Raw genomic sequence first — 27012 nt, 5'->3', positions numbered from 1 at the left:
AGGAGTTATGTGACTGTGGGCAAGTCACTTAACCTCTCTCTGTGTCTCAATTTCCTCATCTGTAAAATGGGAATAATAATAATGACAATAGCACCTATATATTGACCTAGAGTTATTATGGAGATATAAATGAGATAATATGTGCAAAGTATTTTGCCAACCTTAAAGTGCTTTGCAAATGCTATCTATTTTTAAGTGATTTTCCCTCAAGGATGCATAGTCACATAGCTAACAAATCAAAGAGAAAGAACTTAAACTTGGGTCATCTGACTATAATACAATCCCACTACACAGGTAATACTGAGTGCTTGGTAGTTATGGAAAAGCAGGGCTGTTAAAATTCTCTCAATTAAGACTCAAATGCAGATTGTCCCATTTCTTATTTTAGCAGCCATGTCAGGAACAACCTGAAAAGCCACACCAAAATGGCTAATTATTTTCTGCAGCCCAGGGTATATCTACCAGCCAATTTGGCAGAATAATAATTTTTTTAAAAAGAGATCAAAAGAGTATTGTTAGAATGTACTTTACCATCTCCTCGTAAGTGTCCTATGTGCCCATTATCAGGTGTGACCTATAATCTGATTTCATCATATAGGCAACACTCAAAATCTTACCACACTGAAAGGTTTAATACCATTTACATGATCCTGAAATTCTTGTGCTCTCATTTTGAATGATGGCAAATTTACCAAGTACCCTTTATGACTGGCATAAGTGAAATCAAACATTCACGAAAATTGCCAGTCCTAAATTTCCCTGGAGTGACTAGAAACTTTCAAACAATCCCACTTTTGTCTATGTAACAAATACTCTTTCTCCCTACCTCTCTTTTTCTGCTTGTTTTCTCTCATTACAGAAACTTGTTTAACTAGAGATAGGATTTCAGGTGTGAGAGTGATGGTGGGTAGACAGCACATTCATACTTGTGGTTTAGGAGGAAAATTCCTGATTGGTATCCCTGTTATCTTCCCTGAGAACCATTCTGACAGCTATTTCAATCCTCTGGGACTCCAAGAAGAAGACTCTAATTTCAAGATTTTGGTTTCATAAAAATAGCTTAAAAGAAGGGAGACAGACCTCATAGAACAAATTCCTGTTGGGGTCATGTAAGTGTTTCTAAGTAAAACCCACTTTCTTAAAATTTTCAGCAAAGCACCACTTGGTTGTTGTTTTTTTAAACTTAAAATGACCATTTGTTCAATCCAATCTCAGTTCACTAGATAAAGAATTTAGTCCTCTTAATGGAGTAAGAGCATAGGCAGCAGCAACCTCTCATTCATTCACCTGCTCAAGGAGACATTGGTTGCTGCTGCCTGTTTTCTCACTAACACAACCCTCCCCTTGGTGGGAGACATGAATCTCTTCCAAACAACCAGCTCCCACTTCTTTTGCATGCTGTGTTTACATACAGTAGTGAAAAGGAATTTAGTTTCATGGACCATGAAAGATACCAGAGGCAAATTTGAACCGAATCATGATCAACTCATTGAGACTTAGTTATTTTCTGCTAAGTTTGACAACTCAACAATGACTACAACAAATTTGCTGTCTATTTCCATGAAGCTGGGCAGAGAAACCCATCTGTTTGTTCTATCCCATACACAGTGATCTAGGACTGAAACTGAATGGAAGTGTGTTACTAAATGTGGTCTGGTTTTCTTGTGTAGTGGGATTTGGCATTGTGGAGGAATTTTCCTGGTTTGGTTAATGGCAGAGAGTCCAGCAACACATAACTATAGCCCTTCAGCTATTGTATTGCTGAGGTGTTTTTTTTGCTTAATTTTTCAGACCACAGAATACTCAGCCATGGCATCACTAGCTGGTGGATTAGATGACATGAAGGCCAATTTAACAAGCCCTACGTCTGCGGATATAGGGGCCAATGTCCCAGGGCCACAGTCGTACCCCATTGTGACAGGTAAGAAATGCTAAAGACTGATGTATGTTGCAACCAAATGGATTTGTTGATTGAGTGGGGGAAAAACACAGCAGCATTTTGGTGCTTATAGTGGTTGGTACCTATTTATATTATAATCAGGTCATAAAACATTGGAATGTGCATGTGGATGGGAGGCTATTCTCTCTAAAGAAGTCTTGGTCTTGATGTGAGTTCATTACTTACTGTTCAAACAAGGCCAGAGGAGATACAAATCTAAAACTTAGATTAAAAAACTTGCACGAAAACAGTAACTGAGCCTTATTATGTGCTTGTATTGCTGTTTATCAGAAAATTGTTTCAATGGCATTATGTCTGGAATACATGAGGTTGGGATTTGTGATGGCTTTGAATCTAGATTCTGCTGTTTGATATCAATAAAAATCAATTGAAGTCCTAGTTCCTTAGCCATTTCATGGTAGAGAATGACCCATTAATAAGTACTCTTTTATATAAGGTGGCTCTTAAACCTATCGTCATTTGTTCGATGGCTTATTAAGGGGCTATTAAGAATAGGACTGTGCATCAATGAACTAACCAGAATGCTTGAGCCCAGGTGTTGAGCACTAATTTTTCTCTGTCCTTATGCATTTAAGCTTTTTAGCTAGTGTTTGGCCCAGGAATTCCTTCATTGCAACATTTCTTAACTTGGACTTTTTAAAAGAAATATTTTAATACTTTGAATTTTGGCTTTTTTAAAAGAATTTTTTAAAACTATATTTCAATATAACTAGTTTCATTTGTAATCCTACATATTTTATTTTATGCATCTAAAACATTATTCCAAAAAAGAGTCCATAGGCTTTATAGACTTAAAAAGGGATCTATGACATAAAAAGTTTAAGAACACCTGTTTTATTGGGACTATATCCTAAGGATAAGATTGATGGAGGGTGGAGGGGGGGGTCTACTTGTGGGGAAAAACATTTTAGCAGCATTATTTGTAATAGCAAAAAAATGGGAGAATGATACATAGAATCAATAATCAAGGAATCTTTGGACAAATTGTATTGTGTGAGTGCAATGAAATATTATTGTGTATAAGAAATATCAAATACCTGGAATACAAATGTATGTTGAAAGGCATAAGAAATGATGCAGAGTAGAAAGAGGAAGAATCCATAAGCAGTAAATTTTGGAGGGGGCTCTAGAAGACTTATGTAAAATAGGTTGGGCTTTGTGGACTATATGTTTCAATCTTCTGAGTGAATGATTTGCACAATTGGAAATAGCACTCTGACAATTTAATTCCACAAACATTTATTAAGCACCTACTACCTGCTAGTATAGTGATAGTAGTGATACAGAAACAAGGTCAGTGGAATCCATGACAGTCGGGACTGTGCTGAAAATTCTTTTCGTCCTTGATATTGATTTGTTTTTATATTTTACTTTGTCCCACATAGTCCTCTCGACTCCTTCATTCCAGGTCACCAATGTTGCCTCCCTCCTCTTTGACTGACCTCTCCACCTTAGGAGATGAAGCACGATGTAGTAGAAAGATTATTTGACCTAGAGTCAGAAAGATCTGAGGTTAAATCTGGCTTCAGGCACTTACTAGCAGTGTGATTCTGGGCAAATAACTTCTCTGAGCCTCAGTTTATTCATCTGTAAAATGGGAATGATAATCCAGCCATTTAGTCCAATCCCCACTTAAAGCATGAACCCCCTTCACGACATCTGCAATGTATTCACTCAGAATGGTGAAGTGACTTGCCCGAGATCACAAAGGAATAAATGGCAGAAACTGGATTTAAACTCAGGTCCTATAACTACAAATCCAGTGCTCTAACCTTTTGTGAAGAAGTTATTATTACTGTGCCTCATAATCCTATGAGGATCACATGAGACAAGAGATACAAAATGCTTTGTATCATTGTAGCATTTTAAAATGTTATCCTAATACGAGTTACTTATTATTATCTGGAAAATGAAGGACATTGGACTAGAAATTGGACTTATTAGCTGTGTGACCCTGGGAGAAGTAAAAGCCCTTTTTGGACATCATTTTTCTTTTCTGTAATATGCAGTTATTATTGTGGATAACTGGATTGTATAATGCTTATAACTATTGCACAAGATTATTGTGAGAAAATTGCTTTGTATGACTTAAAGGGTTGTATAAATGTGGTTGTTATTGATATTGTTATCATTGTTCTTCATCTCGTTCTTATCATTTTTGATCGAGTTCAGATGAAAAGGGTCCTGGTACAAGTTGCTATCTTGCTATTATTCTTTTATTTTTAGTGTTCTATGGACGATTGCCCAGGTGGATAAAAATAATTGCCTTCTTGTCACTGAATAAATTACAAAACTTGTAATCACCATTTATTTCTTTATCACTTTTCTTTTTTTTATGTAGTCCAGACAGAACTGTCCCCTCTTTGGCTTGAAAACCATACTTAGCTCTATTCAGGAGTGACGACAAAGGAATTAATGTCAGGCAGTGCCATCGTGACTTAAATTGTCTCCCTTGGAGATGCCACTTTTTAGATCAATTTTTCCTGACATTACCGTGCTGGCGGCATGTTTTAAATAGAGGACATTTCTCCATGTGAACATCACATACTCTATCTAGTATTTTCACTCTGCTTGGCTCTATTTACATATTTGCAGACCATGACTAAACCATGAGTGTGGAACTGAGTCAAAAGCTTTGTGATAAGAAAGGAAATGTAAATGACACTTTGGGGAGTGGGGAAGATTGTTCAGTTACCACCAAATAAACAATGAGTTGCTTTTATAGCCTTGGAACTTAGAATTATAAGCTCAAAGCTTATTAGTCAACAGGTCAACAACTGTTTATTAAGTGTCTACTATGTGTCACTTACTGCGCTAAGCATTGGGAATATAAGGTAAAACCAGTCCCTACCTTTAAGGAGCTCACACTTTATTATTAATAACTACTATTAATGTTTCATTATCATCTTTTATCATGAAGTTTGGATAGAAATGATCCTGGAATGAATCACTATTCTACTGTAATTTTTTAACATTTAATATTTTGTAGACTATTGCACAGGTGAATAAATAACTGATATTTGTAAGTTTGAGTGCATCAAAGAGAATAATTTGCAGATTTAATGAAAGCATCTCTAGTGCAACTTCAGTGGTAGACAGGACAATAGGAATGATATGCATCTTATCCTGATCCCACATGAATTTGACCTCTACTAGGTTTCTATGTTTTGAAAACTTTTAATTCCATGTAATTTGGAGATTATGATTATCTGATCTGGTGACATTTATTAAAAAAAAGTTGTTTTTAGTTTTTATGAATCAATGTTATGTTTGGGTGGTTGTGGGCAACAGTTTGATTTGTGACAGTGTTATGGGGATTTGCCTTCTATCAGTCAGTATTAGACAGCAAGCTTCCTATGTATAATGCTATCCCATAGGTTGTGTCTTGTTAGGTATTTAGTAGACAGTAATATTTTAAAGCCTGAAGCAATATGTTGCATGTTTGCTGCTATTTCTTAAAGTGAGTAACTGATCAAAATGTCATTTCTGGTGGCAGTGACCTGGACCTGAATTGCCATCTTAAACTACTCCATCACCAATAGCTCCGTCATTTGATGCTTCTTTGTGGACATATTGTTGACTGAGTTTGTACAGATGTTGCAAATAAAGGGCTTGTGAATTCCATTCTTGGATCATAATAATTTCATAGGTTCCATCTTGATAAAAAGCACTTTCAGTCATATTTTGGCTTATCCAGTGGCATATACTGGTTATCATTCCTGACTATTGTTCCATGAAGTGATGTCTGCTTGTCCCAGAACTACTTATATAGATTTCTGACCTGCTTATTAGGTGCTCTGAGAATGTCCAGTGTCTTTTTGGTGAGGAAATGTTAATTTGTCAGTAACTGCCTAAAGGGGATAGGTCCTATATTTTATTAACATCACATGGGTTTTTGTTAGGATACTTTCCAAAGGTGTTATGGTCCATTTTTGCAGTTACAAAAGCACACATCAAAACTGGTATTATGTAGGTGTTAATCATCGTCAATGTTTTTCTTCTTCTCATTAAGCTTTGAAGTCAGGATGCTAGTAAGTCTCTTAATGTATTTGGTTACAGGCTTCTTCATATCTTTATTCTTGATTTGTCTTGTCTGGAGAAGACTAAGGCATTTGTAAAAATTGCCTTCATCCATTGGTTCAGCATAACCTTTGGATTCAAGCTTGAAGTCTTCAGATGCTTCTTTCTCTGGTATACACTAAGAATTTCAAGAGATGAATGGGATGAGTTGTTTAATATGTTTTCCAGTGGAGCCATATAGCTTGATGTCAACTATGTACATCAAATGATTCATAAGATGTTTTGATTTGACCCTCTCTTTAACTTGGAAGCCATACTCAGATCTATAGGACAGTTGATAATGAAATCAAGACAAGGGAGAACCATACCAGCCTTAAACTAACCTCCTGAAAAAATTCCACATTTTCTATTAATTTTTCTTGACATTATTATTGGCAGTATGTTTTAAATAGAGAACAGTTTTCCATGTGGACATCAAGTATGCTAACATTCTTACTATACTTTGCTCTGTTTTACATGAACAAGCCATGAGTGTGAGATTGAGGCAAAGGCTTTGTGGTAATTAATATAGATAATGTAGGTGCTACGGTGCTTTTGTGCACCTGTTAAATAATTACTGAATCAATAATAAATTGATCTTTGCCCTTGTGATACTTTTTGGCACATTCTTTTTATCCCTCATCCAATATGTGGTTTTCTGTGAATGCTTTGGATGAAGTATATCAACAAATACTTGGCCTAAATCAACTGAAACTATTCCCCCAAAAGTTACCAGTGATCTCTCCGTTGCCCAATATAATAGTCTTTTCTCAGTCCTCATCATTCTTGACCTTTCTGCAGACTTTAACCTTTCATGATACTGTTTTCTCTTCTTTTCTTTCCTCAGTCTCCACCTCCCATGGATTCAACTATTACCTCTATGTAGATGATTCTCAGATTTATTTGTTCAGTCTTAATCTGTCTCCTGACCTCCAGTCTTGTATTTCCAATTGCCCATTGAACATCTTGAACTGACTGACTCAGACATCTTAAATTTGACATGTCAAAAACTGAACTCATTATCTTACCCTCCAAAACTTGACCTTTTCCTAACTTCCCTATTACTGCTGAAGAAGGTATAGCCATCTTCTCGGTCCCTTAAGCTTGAAACCTAAGAGTCATTCTTGACTAAACAGTCTCTCCCCCTACATAGCTAATCTGTTGCTAAATACCATTGTTTCTGCCCTCATAACATCCCCTTCTCTCCTCTGACACTGTCAGTACCCTGGTCCAAGCCCTAATCTGCATCCATTATTGCAATAGAGGGCTGGTTGGTACCCCTCCCTTAAAGTCTCCCCAGTCCAGTCATCCTTCACTCATTTGTCCAAATGATCTTCTTAAAAGTGCAAGTTTGATCATGCCACCCTCCTATTAGATAAATCTCATATATTAGATAAATCCCCTGTTTTGTCTCCAGGACTAAATGAAAAAATATTCTGTTTGGCTTTTAAAACTTATCATAACTTGGCCCCTTCCTACCTTTCCAGGCTTCTTACACCTTACTTCTCTTCACTGGTTTCAGTGACATTAGATCACAGAGTACATTGCTGTTTCTTTCATATTTGACACTGTAGCTCTCATTTCCACATATTTTTCACTTGCTCTCCTCCATGCCTGGGATTCTTTCTTTCCTCAACTCTGCCTTCTGGTTTCCCTGGCTCCCTTCAAATTTTGGATAAAATCTCACCTTCCACAAGAAGCCTTTCTCCTTCCTACTTAATCTTACTGCCTTCCTTCTGATATTATCTCCAGTTTATCTTGTATAAATCTTGTTTGTACATGGATATTTGCATGTTGTCTTCTCCATCAAACTGTGAGACTGTATTTTGCCTTTCTTTGTATCTCCAGTGCTTAGCACAATACCTCACACATAGTAGGTGCTTAATAAATTCTTGTTGACTGACTAGTAATTATATGATGCCTTCTGTAAGGCAAAATCAAACTTGTGTCTGAGAGGAAGCTGTCAAAAGGCTCTGCTAGTAATTTATGTGCCAACGTGAAGTGTTTGAGTCAGTAATTACAGATCTTATCTGTCTACACTGCTTTCCAGTTTTGCAGAGAGGCTAGGGTCTCAGTGACCTTCCTTCAATGTAATTGTTCTATCTTTCATCATATTAATAGTATGTACTCTTTGTTTCTTGTTTGATCCAACTTGTATTTTTGTTGATTTAAACTTTTGTTGGGGACCGTAGAGATGACCAGAAACTCTCCTCATCCTTTTTCTTGGAAGATTCACAATCTCCTTTAATTTCTTTGCTTCTCAATCATCTGTAGTAGTTTTTGATTGATGCTGAGTTGTTGTTGTTGTTGTGTTGTGCTGCTTTGAATCCTTGTATCACATTAAGATTTTAAGTTTTGATTTCTGTTACTTATTAAGGGAATGAAGAATTTCTGACATACTTTGGTTTTCTAGATTCTCTCCGGTGTGTTCCTTTTTGTTCCCTTTAATTAGCCAATTTGGCATTCTGCTTTGTTTGTTTAACTGCTTCTACCATCTAGATATTGATTTAATCTTTCAGTGTTTTCCCCCAGATCTCCAATTGCTTTTCTAAGTAATTTTTGCCAGTGTAGTGTTTGATGACTGTCCTTAAGAGTATTCCTTCACAGCTCTACCTTTCTTTCTATTTTTTTTGTTTTTAGGCAATTGGGTTAAGTGACTTGCCCAGGGTCACACAGCTAGTAAGTGTCAAGTGTTTGGTCCGAGGCCGGATTTGAACTCAGGTCCTCCTGACTTCAGGGCTGGTGCTCTAGGCACTGCACCACCTAGCTGCCCCTCTTCCTATTTTTTAAACCATGATAGTTGCTATTGTGTATAATGTTCTGTTCAAATCCTGAACTGTTTCTACACTTTCTGTCAAATACTGTTGGAAAAGCATTTATTAAGTGCCTTCTATGTGACTTCTATGTGCTAAGTGTTTTACAAATATTTCATTTGATTGAGAATTATGGGACAGAATATTCATTCATGATGTTTATAGCTAAATGTCAATTATTTTCTAAAAATTACTCTGTTTTGGAATAGTTGGTCTGCTATTTAGATTCATGCCATCGAACTCAAAAAGGACTTTTCGAAATTCCAGTCCAAGTATGCTCATCTCCTTTTCAAAACCATTGGAGACATTGGTATTGTTTTGGTATCCATTTTGTTTTTAGGTAATGTTTGCTTTAACTAAAAATTTTCAAGGGTCTCAGTTTCTTAACGTTTCCATCTTCAGATTTTGGCAATTCTATGACTTCATCTCTTGTTTTATATATCCTAGGTTTGGAGATGAAGTTCTTTCTTATGAGTGCCTTCTACTGGTCAGCAATATGTTGTTTTGTAACTTGGAGCTGAGGGTACTGAGGGTATAAAACAGAAAGAAACAGTTACTTAAAACTTGTAAGATCTGTTTCCAGTTTTTTTGTGTGCTAGAATAGTTGCCCATAATGAAATTATTTGTATCTTTAGTTCATTTTGTTCACAATTATGGCATGTCCACTCTAGTGGTCAATGCCATCTGCCCTGATGCAATTCCAGCAGAGAGGACATTGGGAAATCTAATTTATTCGATCTTTTTTCAAATAATATAACATGTGAAACACTTTGCAAGCCTTAAAGGGCTAAATAAATGTTTGTTATTACTTGTTCCATTCTACCTTACCTTCTTGTTCTTTTCTTTCATGCTGTTTCCCAGCAAAGACGAGAACATCAGTGATCCCTCCAAATATATGCCAATCTGTGTTTAAAACAATTCACAGAAAATAATAGATTGGTTGAGGGGGGAAAGGGGTGTGCCAGAACACTCAGTGGTATAAAGAAGGTACCCCACTTATTTGCCAGTATTTCAGGGTTTCTTCCCCCCAAGCTTTCACAGCTACCCTAATGGCGTCAGCACAGCAAGTCCCTACACTGCATCATTCTATCTGGCATTCACCTACTTCGCCTTTCTCCCCACCTCTCCCACCTGCCCCTCCTCCTCAGTGGACAAGGAGTTAAACTTTGGAGAGAATTATTGTTGTTGCTGTTGTTGTTGTTAGCTGCAGTAATAGCAGCAGCAGCAATAGTAGTAGAAGTAGTATTCTGAATTATTTATGTGTTCCCAATCTGGTCTGAGTGGGAAAAAAGTGATAATGTTTCCTGTCTGCTGCTGATTGCCTCTCTGTGGGCTCGTGTAATCTTAATTTTTCAAGGCAGGTATTGTAGTTTGATTTTCAACTTAAGCCACTGATGAACCTAACCCACTCAAGGTTGGTTTAGAACTCAACTAGAATCATGATTTGGTGACAGTGATGGTGCCGAGCACACTGGGCACTGGGGGAAAGAGGCTGGATGCTTTTATCTGAAGTTGATGTTGAATAACTGGCTTCATCACTAACCAAACCTCCTTAGATCTCACTGGGTAAATAGCAATTGTACCTATTTGTTGGGTTCAAGAGAGGCCCTGAATGATATTGATGGTAGTATAAACATTGTTCTCAGAGCCTTGCTTGTCTATATAGCATAGCTGAGACTGAAGGCAGGGAATTGAATGTCTAATCTCTAGAGGCAGTCTTCTCCGGAGAGGGCATCCATGTAGGGTGTTGCAAAAACCACTGGACTAGGAGATCTATTCACAAAGAAGTATCTACAGGATATGGACAAATATGAGGCAAGAAGAGAGACCAATGACTGTGGGAGTCTAGAAAGGTTTCCAGAAGGAAGTAGGGCTTGAGATGAACCTTGAAGGGAGAAGGGACTCACAAGAGGTAGTGGTGAGGAGAGACAACATGGGGAGCAGCTCTTGTTGGAGATGGGAGATGGAAGCCAGTAAGATAGTCTGGCTGGAGTAGAACGTGTAAGAGGGACTCATATGGAATCATCCTGAAAACAAAGGATGGAGCCAGATCTTCAAGGGCTTTAACTGCTAAGCACAGTAGGTTGTGAATGATGTTATCCTAGAAGATTCCCAAGCAGGAAATCTGCTCTCATCAGACTTGTGGTTTGGGACAGAGGCATCAAAAGGCCCTGGTGCCATATGCCCACAACACTCCTGAATGTGGCCAGAACCAGATTAAAATGTATCTGGGAAATATTTAATAAAATAAAATGAAATAAAATAAAACATAGATAATGTTAACACATGGTTTTCTAAGTTAATACGCAGCCTGCAAGGATCCTTATGTATGGTTTAGTTGCCCCTATTTCTGCTTCAGTTTGACAGCATTGCTTTAGTAATATTGTAATGACAGCTGCGTGGAGGATGGATTGAAGAGAGGAGAGATTGAGGGCCAATGAGAGGCAGCTTCATGACCTAGTGAAGAGCTTGCTGAACCTGGAGTCAAGAAGACCCGAGTTCACATCAGGCCTCAGAAATTTACTAGCCATGTGACCCTGGGCAAGTCACTTAACCTCTCTTTGCCTCAGTTTCCTCAACTGCAAAATGGGATAATAGTAACACCTCTCACTCAAGGTCGTTGAGAGGATCAATTGAGATAATATTGTAAAACACTTAGCACAATGCCTGGCATATAGCAAGTACTTACATCAATATTAGCTATTGTTAATATTGAATGAGATAATATTTGTAAAGCAAATTTGTGTCTAGCACTAAGTGGTTGATAAATACTTGTTTTCTTCCTTCCTGTTGAAATAATCTTTCCCCATAAATCCTCCCCCCAATTTCCCCATTTTCTGTTCAAGGCATGACCAACCTTCCAGGCACATAAATTCATAACCTAGTAGTTATCCCATGAGTTTGATTACCATCTCTATGCAGATGACTCCAAGATCAATATATCCAACCCTAATCAATTTCCTAAGTTCTAGCATCTGTATACCCAACTCCCTATTGGACATTTCAAACTGGACATCTCACAGACAATCCAAATCTAACATGTCCAAAACAAAATTCATTCTCTTTCTTCCAAAACTCAGTCTGCTTCTAAGCTTCCCAATTTCCATTGAAGGCACTGCCATCCTTCTAGTCTCCCAGAATCACAACAGTATCATCTTTGATTTCTCACTCTCTCTCACACCATGTATCTAATCTTTTGCCAAATTTTGCCATTTCTACTCTACAACATTTTTCAAATGTATTCCCTTCTTACTTCTCATAGGACCACTAATTCAGGCCCATATTACCTTTTTCCTGGATTATTTCAAAATGGATGTCCCTCTCTTACAGGCTATCCCATTTCTTGTCCATGTGCCAGCTATATCATGTTCTCCTTACATCTTCTTGGGACTAAATATGTCTAGTTTGCCACTGCACTTCCTAAAATATAGTTCCAAGAACTGGACACAATCATACTGATGTGGTCTGGCCAAAGAATAGGGGCTGTAGCTCTAGACCTGAAAAGTATGTCAGAGGCAGCTTAGTCTGAACTTATATATATGTACATATATACATATACATAGATACACATACATAGATATGGATAGATTAGAGGTAGAGTTATAGTTATAAATATAAAGATGAGGAAACTGAGACTCACAAAGGTTAAGTGACCTTGCTCAAGGTACTATCAGAGGTAGGATTTGAACCCAGGTCCTCTGACTCCACTGCCAGTGTTTTTTCCATGTTACTACACCACCTTCTTCCTTAGTCTGAGACATTATTTTTCTCTTAATGCAGCTTAAGATCACATGAAATTTCTTGTTGACTTAGATTGATCTTATAATACACTAAACCATTCAAGCTTTCTTTTTTTTTCCACTTTAGATAAACCCCTCCCCATATTGTACTTGTGAAATTGAATTTTTGAGCTCAGCTGTAAGACTTCACATTTATCCTTATTAAATTCCACCAAAAGTTTCTTGTGGGGCAACCTTTTCTTCCACATTAGAGAGGCACAGGGTATCCCCTGGAATCTTCCTGGAGTGCAGGCTTAGACCAGATGACAGCCTTGGGAAACTCATTCTAACCTGAAGCCACAAGAGGATGTGGTTCCTAGTTTACCCAGCTTAGCTCAGTCCTGGAAATGTACTACTTTCACCCATCTGTTTTTTTTATTTAAATCAATCAATTAATTAACAAGCATCTATTAAGCACTTACTAAGAGTCCTTTGTAAACTATAAAGCAAGCTGTCCAAATGTGAGCTGCTCAGTTGTCATTTTCCATGTCACCTGGATGGTTTTGTTGGAACGTGCCATTTGGCACACTAATTCCCCCAAAAGGCATGTATGGTAATTGGTTAAATTGTTTACTAAACAGATGCTTTTTTCCATGGGATACAAGTCTTTATAACACAAAGTCCTCTGAAAGACTTGATATTGAGAGATGGAAGGAACCTTAGAGGTCATGCAGTCTATCATTTTACAGATGAGCAAGCTAAAGCCTAGAGAGTTTAAGTGACATGTTCAAAATTGTACAGGGAGTGGTGAGTGTCAAAACTGGGATTTAAACCTAGGTCCTCTGACTCCAAATCTAGCCCTCTTTCTACTATACTATTGTGCTCATTGAAAAAAATGCTCATAGAACAGCTTTCTTATTAGAAGACTAAAGTTCGGCTAAATCACAAAAAAAGGATGGTTCTTCATTCATTCAATTTTACCCATTGGACCCCAATCCTCCTTTAGGTAAAATAAATTCATGCATCTTCTAAGCTCATTACTTTAGGTCTCATTGTGGGCCTGAAAATATGGTATCCCAGATGAAGATCTGGAAATGCTGTCCTAAGAGTTTGAGAAATGCATTTTATTGTGACCAAGAAAACCAATCTGGCTCTTTAGATAGACTGGGATCCACAGTTCAAGCTTCAGCAGGTTTTATGAGAAAGTCTTGGACCATGTTGGGCTTTCATCCACAAATTGACCTAAGTCGAGTTCATATTGTGATTCTTCAGTCTTTAAGTCATGTCATAAAACAGTTTAATGCAAAGCAGTCTGGTAGTAAAGGGGCTGGGTGAATTACAGTCCCCGTTTCTCATTTCCCCCAATTGTGGTCTGGGGCTCATCACAACTTGCAGGAAAATAATGTAAAAGATTCACGTTGTAATTGATGGTACACGGGGAGAGCCTGTGCAAAGCTCCCTCTCCCCGACAGCCTGAGGGGTTAGGTCTGGGATGATATAGTTTGTGGGAATTGGAGCACTGCCGTCTCAACCCTGGGTTCTTTCCCAATCTTTTCTCTTTAAAAAGAGGAAGGAAATCGGGCTAAATCATGCTGAAAGAGAATGTCGATGACAGTGCTCAGTACCGCTTCATTCACGGACTCCCTTGTGTTATGGACTGGCGACTAAACATCTGATTAGAGAACAACTCGATTTCTCTCCATCGTTTTTATGCCACATTAAATATTAAGTTAAAAAAATCCCCGCTCTTACTGCTTGCTGCCACGGCTCATAAGCGAGCTCTCCATTTGCAAACCAATGACATGTGCCCGGCTCATTACTGCTGTAGTCAGCAGTTTCAGGGCAGCCCTGATTGTTACTAATTACCTGCAGATGCATTTTCTCTGCTTCGGCTTGCTGACTTCAGCTTGGTCGCTATCACTTTGAGAGGACAAAGTGATGCAGGAATTGACACCTTCACTTGGCTTTCCAATGTGGGAAAGGTAGATTGACAAATCTGTAGGCAGTCCTGACTGCAGCTGGTGGGAGAGTCAGTTTGCATTAGTAGGGGCCATGAATGACTGGAAGAGATTGTCGGCTGGTCTGGCTAAAGAGCCAAATGAGAACGTTTTGTTTTAGAGGGTTGTGACATGAACTTCACATCTTCCTTTCAACACCAACAAGGCAGCCATGGCAGCAGCTTTGATGTTGCTGCAGTGTTTTGTGGCAGTTGCCTGAGAATTGATGTCATAACATTTGAATGATGTAAAAAATTTGAAGTTTGGAAACCAATAGCCTTTCTCCCCTTGCCTCCTCCTTTGTACATGGGACCTAAGAAAATCTACTCCAGATTCAAGGTACTTGGTGGGTTTGCGCACACTCAAAATCATAGTTCATAAGCCCCCACTGACGTGTTTACTTTCGCCAGTCAGCCAGGGCACACAATAAGTTCAAAGTAAAGATACTTCATGAAATACCATAGTGAAAATTAGCACCATCTAAACCTGATGTCTATTCTCTGATAAATATATACACCATCAGTGGGGAAAGTGGGCATACTTAGGGAATATATGAAGTGGAGGGATGAATATGTAGGGGACACATGGAGAGGGGACTGTTGGACCATCAATGTCTTCTGTTTATGTCATCGTGATGCTCCTATGGGGTCTGCTCCCAATAGCCTTTTGTGGTGCTTTGTTGGTTGTGTTGGTTTTGTGGTGCTGCCAGGCTCTCACTGCACATGAGATTGTGAAGTTTTCCTGAAGTTTCTGGCTTCAGCAGGAATGCTGAGTTAAAAGAACATATATTCTACATAAGAGAAAGCATGGGTTTTGCCACCACTTTTGAATTTCGAATCCAAAGATTGAAGCACTTCAAAAACATGCTAAATGTCCTGAGGCCTTTAGTATCTTTAGTTTGAGTCTTTTAGTTTTAGACCTTTAGTTCTTCTAGTGATGAAGGCAATATCTCACCACAACTAGGCAAAAAACTTAGCTGCTTTCTCCTCATAAATTAATGAATCTGCCAATTCTCAAAATTTTAGCTGAGTGCAGATTTTTCTCCAGGAGAGTCTTACATCTAGGAGCCAAGTTTGTTTGGAACACAAAACAAATGACCAACTAAGCAGGGCCTGTGAACATTAAATATGTTTTTGAACCTACTATATTTGGGCCTGAATCACAGTCCATTAACCCAGAAAACTATCTGACTTAGAGTTAGAAATTCCTTATACATTCTTTACGGAATTTCTGTGCCCTCAAACCCATTTTGAGGGGGTATGACACTATCAAAGAAACTGTACATGAGCTATGCAGGTCTCAGGCTCCAAGATTTTTCCATAACCCCAAGCTCCTCTGGGTATCCCATGCAAATGAAAGTGGGGGAAGGCAAGAACAATAACAAAAGTAGGTGAAGCTTGGACTTCTAACTCAATCATTCATTCCAAATTCCTGCCTTTATTGTGTGTGGGTGGATGGCAAAAAAGCCTTCTCTTTCAGTGTTAGGCTTTGAGCTGCTCCACACTGAAATAAAAATCTCCTCTCTCCTTTCTCTCTTCATGCTAGTGACAAGGACAGTGCTAGCACACTGAAGGTGTGACTTCCATTTTGTTATTAAGTAGTATTTATTTGTGATACTGGAAAAAACTGGTAACTATTGTCCTAAATAGAGAAATGAAATAGAGTCAAGAGTTTAGCTGAAGTTTGATTAAGTTCTCCTAAAGTTTTACCCCCACGATTGAAACACTTTTTACCTGACTTGATTAGCTAAAATGCTATTCATTAAATACCTCCCTCATTCTTTGTTAACAGAAAAGTCAAATTTGTTTCACTGAGTTGAGATTTAGCCTAACGTAGCATTTTACTGGCTGTTTGCTAAAAGGTACTAAGAAACGCTGACTGGGAAGGGGAGTCAACTGAACCCAGAAATTCATTTCCAGGAAAGTGCTCATAACAGACCTATTGAGAAAACCTAATAGTGTTGCTAACATCTCTCATCATTAGAGTGGATAAAAGTAATTAGTAGGTGACAAAACCTTTCCAAAGACACAGGCACATCTAACAGAAACCACATGCACATGTCAGGATGAATAAGGAATAAAGTACACCTTCTAAAGTGGGACAAAACTTACCAATAAATTCAGCCTTGGCTCAATCAGGAGGACAATCTATTTATTTTTTCATTCTCCAATCTCCATAATCAGGTGTGGTAGTAAATGTTTAACAACTGGTTCTCTGGAAGTGTTTGCAAGGCATACTTTTAAGTTTACTCTGCATGATCAACATTTTCTCCATCACTTTCTTGAGTCTAGACAAATTAACCAAGTAATGAATCAAGCCCTGATTTGTAACATTTCCTGATTTCTGGGGTATAAATGCTCATACTGAAAATTTAATACTTGGTTCTTGCCAGCCTGTTTGAGCTGGCTGCAGTGCATCACTGTACCTACCTCCCATCTAAATTTGAAATATTCTGGATTATTCTTTAGAAAGAGTCTGCATTCCAGTTACGATGGTATTTTCTTGTGTGTCTGTGTGTGTGTGTGTGTGTGTGTCTGTGTGTGTTTGTGTATATGTGTGTGTGTGTGTGTTGGAGGCAATTGGGATGAAGTAACTTGCCCAGAGTCACACAGCTATTCAGGTCTTCCTGACTCCAGGGCAAATGTTCTATCCACTGCACCACCTAGCTGCCCTGCTATGATGATATTTTCAACCAGCGCCCTTCGTCTTCCATTTAGAGATATTTCCAAATTAAAATAAGACATTGAGTTCCAAGTGTCTCCAGAAACCCATCCACCCTCTTCTTTCCCTTCTCATCTCTTGTATGTGTCTAAATCCAACAACTCAGCTTAGTGGGAAGATTCCAAAAAGAAAATGAGCAGGGTATTTCAGAAAGTTCTTTGAAAAATGTCCTTTTTAAGGCTAGAGGAGGACACTTTAGAATGACAATTTGTTAAATTTTCTTCAGTGATGAAAGATTCAGGCTACTAAAAATTACTCTCATGGGATTTAAATATAAGCAAACTTAGATGACAGATAAATATTGTAATTCAGTTGTGTCTGACTCTTTGTGATCCCATATGGGGTTTTCTTGGCAAAGATACTGCAGTGGTTTGCCATTTCCTTCTTCAGTTCATTTTACAGATGAGGAAACTGAGGCAAACAAGGTTAAGTGACTTGCCCAGGGTCACATGGCATGTAAGTGTTTGAGGTCAGATTTGAATTTAGGAAGATGAATCTTCCTGATTCCAGGCCCAGTGCTCTATCCACTGAGCAACTTAGCCCACCCTGACAGATAAACATTTCTAATAGGGCCCAGTCTAAAATGTCTTGTCCAAAAAGTCCCTAGCCCAATATCCTGTTGTCTGGTCAATTCAAGTCTATTTATTTCTTTTCCTAGTCAAGTTTTACTAAAGGGTATACCAGTAGCAAAATAAGTGAGCATATTTATATGGAAAAAGACATGTGGTATATGTCACATGAATTCTAAGACTTGTGCAGAAGTATCAGTTCCTTCAATTGATTATTCTCCCGTGTGAGCAATGGTGGAGTTTATTGGAGAGTTTTGTCCCATTTAGGTGAGTGTGCTGCATATCTTATTTATTCTGTTGTACATATGTGCTTAAATGCATTTTTTGCCTTTGGAAAGATTTTGTCAGCTACTGATTATTGTTGATCCATTCTAATGTCAAGAGGCGTTAGCCACCCTATTAGGTTTTCTCTATTGGTCTGTTATGAGCACTTCTCTGGGGATGGATTTTTAGGTTCAATTGACTCTCCTCAGTCAGCAACTCTTAGTACCTTTTAGCAAGCAATGAATAGAATGTTGTATTAGGCTTCAGCCTAGCCCTTCTCACTCAATAAAATAGACATGACTCTTCGTCAGCCTGTTAACGGAAAGAGAGAGGTATTTAATGAATACTTGCAAGTCCATGGACTTTAAAAAAAATGTATTCTGAACATAGTAAATACCAAATAAAATGAGTATTTCTATACATACAATATCTCTGAAAAATAGGATTGAACATGAAACTATGAATCTCTACTGTATATAGCTTGCTTGTCTTTTGAAATAGATAATAAATTCAACTGGTAACTTTCAAAGCTGTCTTACTTGCCTGTAATTCTTTCAGGTCTTTTTTCTATTCTCTTTGGTGCATTAAAAATTCTTCAATGACCCTTTTTCTTCTTTCTTTTCTCTTTCTTTACATTTTTTTTTGGATGGGGGCAACTTTTTCCCTAGTCTTCCCTTCCTAACTCTTTCTTTCATCCCATTTAAAAAAAAAACCTTATCACAAATATGCATTGGAAAGCAAAGCAATTCTCACATTGGCTATGTCACAAAATATGTAGATTTCTCTCTCTCTCTCTCTCTCTCTCTCTCTCTCTCTCTCTGTCTTTCTGTAGCTGTCTATCACCTCTCTGTTGGGAATTGGGAAGCATATTTCCTCATCAGTCCTCTGGTATCATGGTTGGTCATTGCATTTGTCAAGAGGTCTTAAGTTTTTCAAAATTGTTTTTCTTTACAATGTTGCTATTGTATAAATTGCTCTCCTGGCTCTGCTCACTTTACTCTGCATCAGTTTATATACATTTTCTCTGGCTTCTCTGAAACCATCCTGCTTGTTATTTTATTTGGGAAAATAATACTACCTTATGTTCACATCAATAATTTGTACAGCCATTACCCAATTGATGGGCAGTTCTTAATTTCCAGTTCTTTGTTCTAACAAAAAAGAGCTGTCCTAGGTATTTTTGTACACATGGGTTATTTTTGTTTTTCTTTGATTTCTTTAGGGTATAGCAAGTTCATAGGCTTTTAGAGAAATTTCTAGTTTAATATGAACATAAATCTATGAAAAACTATTTATATAAAGTGAGAATATTATTTTTAATAAAAATTCTAAAGATACAAACAAACATTTTTACAAAAAGTATTACATTATAAATTACTCCATCTCCCAGAGTACTTACTTGGCATGAGGTTGCATGCATGACAGAGTGAGAGAAGTCTCTGGTACTGAGCCAGAGAGAAAGGAGGTGATGTAGGTTCTGACCTGGCCATGTGAGAGAGAGAGAGAGACAGAGAGAGAGAGAGAGTGAGAGAGAGAGTGAGAGAGGTGTTGTGGAGAGGAAGGGAGGGAGAGAGAAAGAAAAGAAGTGAAGAGAAGAAAGAAGGTAGCTGTTGTTGAGATACAGTTCTCTTCCGAAAACAAAGCTTCAGTGAGAGACATCAAATGTAACTTTTGTGCTTCCTTTCTGATATTTCCAGCATGGAACAGAAGTCCTGTGTGTATCTTTCTTCTCTTTAGAGTCTGTAATAGCTAGAGTCATCTCTCCCACAGGGTTAGAGAAAAAAAAAAAGTACATTTTACATTCTAAGCCATAAAGTAGACCTGAAGGTTAGGAGGGGTCTTGATATTTTAAGCAATAAAGATCCCCTTTCTCTTTGATACAGCTTCTAGGCCTATAGCTGCCTCCTTTCCCAAGAGCTATTGTTTTGTCTGAGACAGGGGAACACATTAGACACACCTTTTATAAATAATCAGAATGTAGGGAGGTACCAACTGATAATTACTCTATGGAAGGTATAGACATGCCCATTTGTTGACCCTTTGAGGATGGTTAATAATGAACTGACTGGCTCAGGCCACTGTGGATCAGAGCTATCCTTTTGTTGTAGGCCTATAAAAGGGGGTAAGTTGGGGGTTGGCCCTTTCTGCCCACTTCCCCTTGAAAGAAAACAAGCAAGACAGCAGGTGAGCTAAGACTGAACATGGGTTAAAGGGTAAAAGATGGGTGGCAAATGCCTATTCATACACACAGCATCTTTCTCCAGCAGCTGCCAATAGCTGCCAGAGTCACCTCTCTCCCATGTGGCCATAGAGGAGAGTTCCTGGACTTCAAATTATGAATCCAGTCTTCCAGAAAGAGAAGGCATTCTTGGACATTGTTCACCTCAGGGTTACATCTCTACCAATCCCAAATGAAAAAATTTGAGATTCCTGCCTTCTAGAGAGAAAGGGATGAGAGAGAATCTCAGAATCTCATTTTCTGGTTAAGGGAGGGAAAGTTACTGAACAGCGTCATTCTTTTAGGGAGGAAAGAACTGGGCATGTGATCTCACAGCTAGAGGAGCACCAAAGAACTGAATCGTGGCATAGAGGAATAATAATAATAATAATAATAATAATAAAAACAAACCCTTGGACTTTGTCCTTTCCTTCAACAAATGACTTACTTGGACAATACAAGTCTGATAGGAAGAGGCTAACCTGATTTTATTTTCCTTTCAGGGGTCACTCAAGCGCTTAGGATAATGTCAGAATCCTAAAGGCCTGTATGTATCCCTGGAGTGAAAGGGGGACTCACTGTAATGTCAGGGGAAGGGTCTCTCTCAATCTAAAGTTTGTTCCCTTCTAAGCTGAGTCCAAACTGCAGGGTGGCAACCATGAGGCTATAGCATTACAGGGTCTAGGGAAGAAGGTAGAAGTCACCAGAGAGGAACATTGTGTGGACTACTTATGGACCACCATGAGATCTTTGTGTATTTTCTGCATTTTCCTTGGGAGTGAAACAAAAGCTGTCTTGCACCCTTTACCCCAGACTGCTTGCAGGAAAGGTAGGAATTATTTTACCTATGTTTGTAGAGATCTAGACGTAATCTATATTTGAATTATAACCTAAGGTTTCCCAGAAAGAACTCAGGGTAAGGGGAAAATGAGCCAAAGAAGCACAATTGGAAGAGGGAGGAGGGGGGAGGTTCCCAAGATTGTACCCTGTTCAGTGTCAGCTCAGAGCTTGGGGCCACTAAGCAATAGGTTATATTAAGAACCTTTTAAAAGAAGACAGTTTGGACCTGATAGTACATATCCTTTGACCACTTATCTATGGAGTGACAGCCTTGTGTTTATTTTCTATAAATTCCATATGTCTTGTATTTTAGACTTTTATCAGTGGTATTTGATGTTAAAAATTTTTCCACTACTAAAATTTCTCTTCTTATCCTAACTTTGATGACTTTATTAGTGCAAAAGACTTAAAATTTTACTTAGTCAAAATGATCTATTTTGTTTTTTATGATTGTTTTTGATAGATTCCCTTAGATGAGGATTCTCCCCTTAGCTATAGTTACAAAAGATATCAGATCTCATTCTTTTCTGTTTTTTTTAAAGTGTGTAATATTTGATATTCAGTTTGAATATCCATTTTGAGCTTATATGTGATGTATGACATAAACTGCTGATTTAAACCTAATTCCTGCCAAATTCCTCATTTTCTCCAATAGTCCTAGTCAACTGCTCAATTTTTCCAACAGTCCTAGGCAGAAAGGGAGGGGAGTCCTTTCCCCAGTAATTTACATTCTTGGGTTTATCAAAGAATGGACTACATTTTTTGATCATTTCACTGATAGACTTTTCTGTTGTTGTTTTCTAAAATCTGTACCAAATAGTTTTGATGATTACTGCTTTGCAATAAAGTTTGAAGTTTGGTAATACTATGTCCCCTCCATTCATACTTTTTCTCATTGCTTCCTTTGATATTCTAGACTTTCATTCTTCCCAATTAATTCTGTTATTCTTTTGTCTAAAACATATCCTGTACGTAATTTGATCAATATGGCATTAAATCTACCAATTAGTTTAGCAAGTAGAATCTTTTTCATTATATAGGATGTGACATCTTATATAACAGTACAGTTTTAATGCAGTTTTAGGCTTCAATAACTGCAGAAGTACAAATGTTATTAACTTACAAAATTTTTGAAATGTTAATTATTTTAAAAATTAGAATATTTAGCTATATCTTATTAAAATTTAACATAACATTTTGTGCTATATATTCTTCTAGAAGATGTTTGAACTTTGTAAAAACTTTCATCAGTTGCTGCTCAGTGACTGAAAGGATTGTATTTGTAATCCTAGCCTTAAGATCATCCAAGGAATGAGGTTTTGATGTGCAAATGACAGTTTTAACATGACCCCACAAGAAAAAGTCTAATGGAGATAGATCAGGTAACTGAAGTAGCAAATCAAGAAGACCTTCTTTACCAACTCACCAGTCTAAGAAAGTGTAATTCAGAAGCTGTATCTCACACAATGCATAATGGCAAGGTACCCCATCTTGTTAAAATCAAAATTAAATATTCATTATTAAAAATGAACAAAACTAAATAAATGTAAAAGAAATGTCTGTAGTTAAACTTTCAAATGATTTTTTTGTAAGTTTATAGCATTTATACTTCTGAAGTTATTAAAACTTAAAGACTTTTGGGACACCATGTATTGGAAAGACCCAACCATGAGCAATGAATATCTTTCCAATAATTTGTCTCCCTTCTTTATAGAGTGATTTGCAGTTGTATTTATCTCAATCAATCAACAAATGTTTATTAAACTCTGAGTATTAAAAATATTAAGGATACAAAGAAAAGGCAAAAATAGTTCCTATCCTCAAAGAGCTTACATTCTAAAAGGAGAGACAACATATAAACAAATCAGCACACACAAGATACATATAGAGTAGGTAGAAGGTAGCCTTACAAAAGAAGACATTAGCAGCTGGGAAGAGAGCAAGTGACTGAGACTATTAGAGGAGATGGTGCTTTGAGCTGAGTTGTAAAGGAAGCCAAAAATTCAAAAGCACTAACATGGGGGATAACCAGTACGAAGACATGGAGACTGAAGATGGGGTATTGTGTTAAGAACAGCCTGTAGGTCAGGATGATCAGATAGTAGAGTACATAGATGAAAGTAATGTGTAAGAGGACTGAAAAGATAGGAAGGGGCAAGGTTGTGAAGAGCTTTAACAGAGGAGTTTATATTTTGTCCTGCAGGTATTAGGGACTCACTGGAGTTTATTGAGTAGGGTGTGACATGGTCAGACATGTATTTAGAAAAATCATTTTGGTAACTGTGTGTAGGATGGATTGGAGAGGAGAGAGACTTGAGGCAGGAATACCAATTAAAAGGCTATTGCAATAGTCCAGAGCAAGAGATGCTGAGGGCCTGAACTAGGGTGGTGGCTGAATAGAAAGAGGGGAATGTTTTTGAGTTATGCTTTGGGGAAAGAAGTGACAAGATTTTGCAACTGATTGGATTTGTGAAGTGGGCAAGAGTAAGGACAATGACCCCTATCTCAGATGTCTGCAAATCTGGGTGGCCAGAAGGATGGTCATTTTGTCAATAGTAGCAAAGAAATTTGGAAAAGAAGTGGACAGGGGAGAGGGAAGATGAGTTTTATTTTGGATGTTGTGAGCTTGAGACACCTATAGGACATTGGGTTCAAAATATCCAACAGGCAGGTAGGGATGAGGGACTGGAGCTCAGAAGAGAGTCTAGGGCTGAATATATATAGATCTGGGAATCATCTGATTAGAGATGATAATTGATGAGATTACTAAGGAAGAGAGTACAGAAAGAAAATAAAAGAAAGGTAAGGAGAGAGACTTGGGGCATATCTGCATCCAGATCAAATGAGATACTTTTATAAATATTTGGCACATTGTAAACACTATGTAAATTCTAGCTATTATTGTTGTTGCTTTTGTTGTCATTGTTATTATTATTACCTACTGGATGTCAAGACATGTAATTTTGCACATGTCTTGGAAGGTGAATTCCTAGATTTTTTTTTTGTACTTGTTTTAGATAGAATTTATTTTTTTCCTGTTTATTTTCTTCTTATACTGTCTAGACTTTCTGGAGATTTTTGTGGGTTTATTTTGAATCCTGTTATCTTACTAAAGCTATTAGCAGTCTCATTTAATTTCTTTCCTGTTGTCTGGGGTTCCAGGTTCAGTACCATATCATCTGCAAGTATGGAGAGTTCTGTTTTCTTTTTTTGCCAATGTTTATGCATTTAATTTTATTCTCATCTCTAGCATTTTAAAATTTTTATTAAATCATAATGGGGAGGGGTTACTTATCTCTTAGAATCCCGTATTTTCTTCAAAACTCTGGTTAAGTGATACCTTCTATATGAAGCCTTTCTCAATCTCACTCTTTGCGCTATATTCATTTTGTATATATTTTTGTAGAGACATATTTATGTAATATCTCCTTTGGTAGAACATAAACCACTTGGGAGCAGACTGTTTCCCTTTTACTTTTGTATCTTCAGTGTTTAGCACAGTGCCTGGCACATAGTAGGCACTTAAGATAAACTTGTTGATTGTTTTATTCTTGTTTGTACTGGGAAAGCTTACAATGTTTCTTCATGGCAAACAACCCTAGACTTGGTTTTAAATATGTGCTTTTGATCCTATTAAAGAAGGGGTCTTCTATGCCTATGATTCTTAGGATTTTGTTTTAACATAAACAAATATTATATTTTGAAAAATGTTTTTTCCCTATTTCTATTGAAATAATCATTTTTGGTTTTAAAGTCTTTCATTTTAAGTAGTTTATTGTTTTCTTTATATTGAATCATCTTGCATCCCTTCTATGAATTGAACTTGATCAAAGGGAATTATTTCCTGAATATATTTTTGTAGGCTCCTTGAAAGAATTTTATTTATGATATTTGCATCAATAATCATTAGTGAAATCCATCTATAGTTTTCTTTCTCTGCTTTGTCTCTTCCTTATTTGAGTATCAGGATAATATTTATTTCACATAAAGGAGTTTTGTAGATTGCTTTATGATTCTATTTTTGAGAACTATCACTATTTTTTAAAAGCATTGGCAGTAATTGCTTTTTAGTTTGCTAAATCCATCTTGTGAGGGGTTTTCTATTTTCTCTTGTGCCTCTTCATCTTAAGATGTGTTGTAGGGCAAATAAGTGAGAATCAGGGTGGGGAGGTTGGAAAGAAGAGGAAACTAATTTTGGTGCCTCTTGTCTTCTCCATTTTGAAAATCATTTCAGTTTCATAGGGTAAATAAAAAACTAATCAATACTAGTTCATGAAAGCTTTAACCCTTTCCCTGGCATCCTGAAACAAAAGTGAAGTTTATTAACTAAGGGGATTCCTGTTGGTATATTTATTCTTCTTGTGTGTGGGTGTGAGTACGGGTGTGTAGCATCAAAGTTATATTGTGATTTCATCACTGTAGAAAATTTCAGTTGTAGAAATTCCTACTTCTGTGGCAGGTCCACTATTGTCTGTGACTTATAGTCTTAAAAAGTTGCCTGAGGCACTGAAAAATTAAGTGACTTCCCTGTGGATACAGAGCTGTTATACACCAGAAGCTAGACTCAAACCCTGATCTTTCTGACTTTAAAACCATATTTCCAGGCATGCCTCTCTGGGATATTATTTTCCTAGTGAAATATTACTTGCTTTAAGATCCAGTTTCAGAAGTCCAAAATCCTCCTCTGGAAAGTATTGTGAGCCTTGGGAAATAGAGGGGTGAGAAGAGAGTTGAGATTCAAGTTAAGTGGAGGTTTTCTTCCTTGTCTGTCAGTAATTATGGTGAAGAATCCAACTAGAATGCCTTTGATTTGCTGAGCCTTCATGGAATTTTGAAAAATACTTTAAAAATAGTTTTGCTGCAGAATAACCTGTTCTCATCTTCAAATACTTGCCCATGGGTTCATTGGCTGGTTTTGTTGGAGTTGCAGTGATTAAAGGGAGTTTCAGGTTCTTTTGTAACTAATTCTCATCCTGCAGGAATTTTTAATGCCTTAACATTTCTTTATTCTCATCCTGGCAGAAACAGAAAAAGGTTTAACTCACAGATAGGACCTCAACTCTGTTGCTCCCTATGGGGTGGATGCCAGGGCAAATCTGAAAGACCCATTTATCTTTGTGCTAGAACATCTTTTCTGACTTGGCTTTTATGACCCATTTTGATGCTGATCTGCTACAACTAAATACTTTTCACTTCAAAGTGAAAATATAATGTAAAATAAAAGCAAATATGAAAAATATCTAATATTTCAAACTGTCAGGAGCCAAAATATCCTAGGGAGAGAAGAATGGAAACAATGATGCACAGCCACGGAGACGTGACTCCTCTGGGTTGGGGTTTATATCATAAAAGAACAGTTGATCATGAAACTTGACTTATTCATTGACAGAGGATATATTATGATATCCACCATAATATAGAATTCCACAATTATGCTTTGCACTTATGATGAGATCTATATTTTCCCCACTATGGGCAGCTAGGTAGCATAGTAGATATAGATTGCTGGGCCTGGTTATAAGAAGACTCAAGTCCAAATATCGCCTCAGATACTAGCTGTGTGACCCTGGGGAAGTCACTCAACTTCTGTCTGCCTCAGTTTCCTTAACTGTAAAATGGGGATAATAATAGCACTTACCTCCTAGGGGGTTTGTAAGAATCAAAGAAGATAATATTTGTAAAATATTCAGCGTAGCACCTGGCACATAGTAGGCCCTTTAATACATGTTTGTTTCCTCCCATCTCATTGATGTTTTAGAGTGCGCCTAAAAATGACAAAATTTAAATGGACTTTGGAATGTTGTTTTGAGAAGCAAGTTTCTGAAAAATGATATTTAGCAGAGGAAAAAATA

The 27012-nt window shown here is 37.4% G+C and overlaps 1 protein-coding gene across 2 annotated transcripts in view; it reads left to right on the top strand.

Annotated features, from left to right (window-relative positions):
• Positions 1-27012, top strand: part of PAX5 (paired box 5) — a 352843-nt gene that overhangs the window by 164037 nt on the left and 161794 nt on the right. For both annotated transcript variants that reach the window (XM_027859120.1, XM_027859121.1), the window contains exon 7: positions 1792-1921. In XM_027859120.1, the coding sequence (XP_027714921.1) occupies positions 1792-1921 (130 nt within the window). The remainder of the gene's footprint in view (positions 1-1791; positions 1922-27012) is intronic.

This window comes from Vombatus ursinus, unplaced genomic scaffold, assembly GCF_900497805.2.
Source record: "Vombatus ursinus unplaced genomic scaffold, bare-nosed wombat genome assembly UNPS02014158.1, whole genome shotgun sequence".
Classification (NCBI taxonomy): domain Eukaryota; kingdom Metazoa; phylum Chordata; class Mammalia; order Diprotodontia; family Vombatidae; genus Vombatus; species Vombatus ursinus.
The sequence above is the reverse complement of the archived record's forward strand: the minus strand, read 5'-3'. Positions and strand labels throughout refer to the sequence as shown.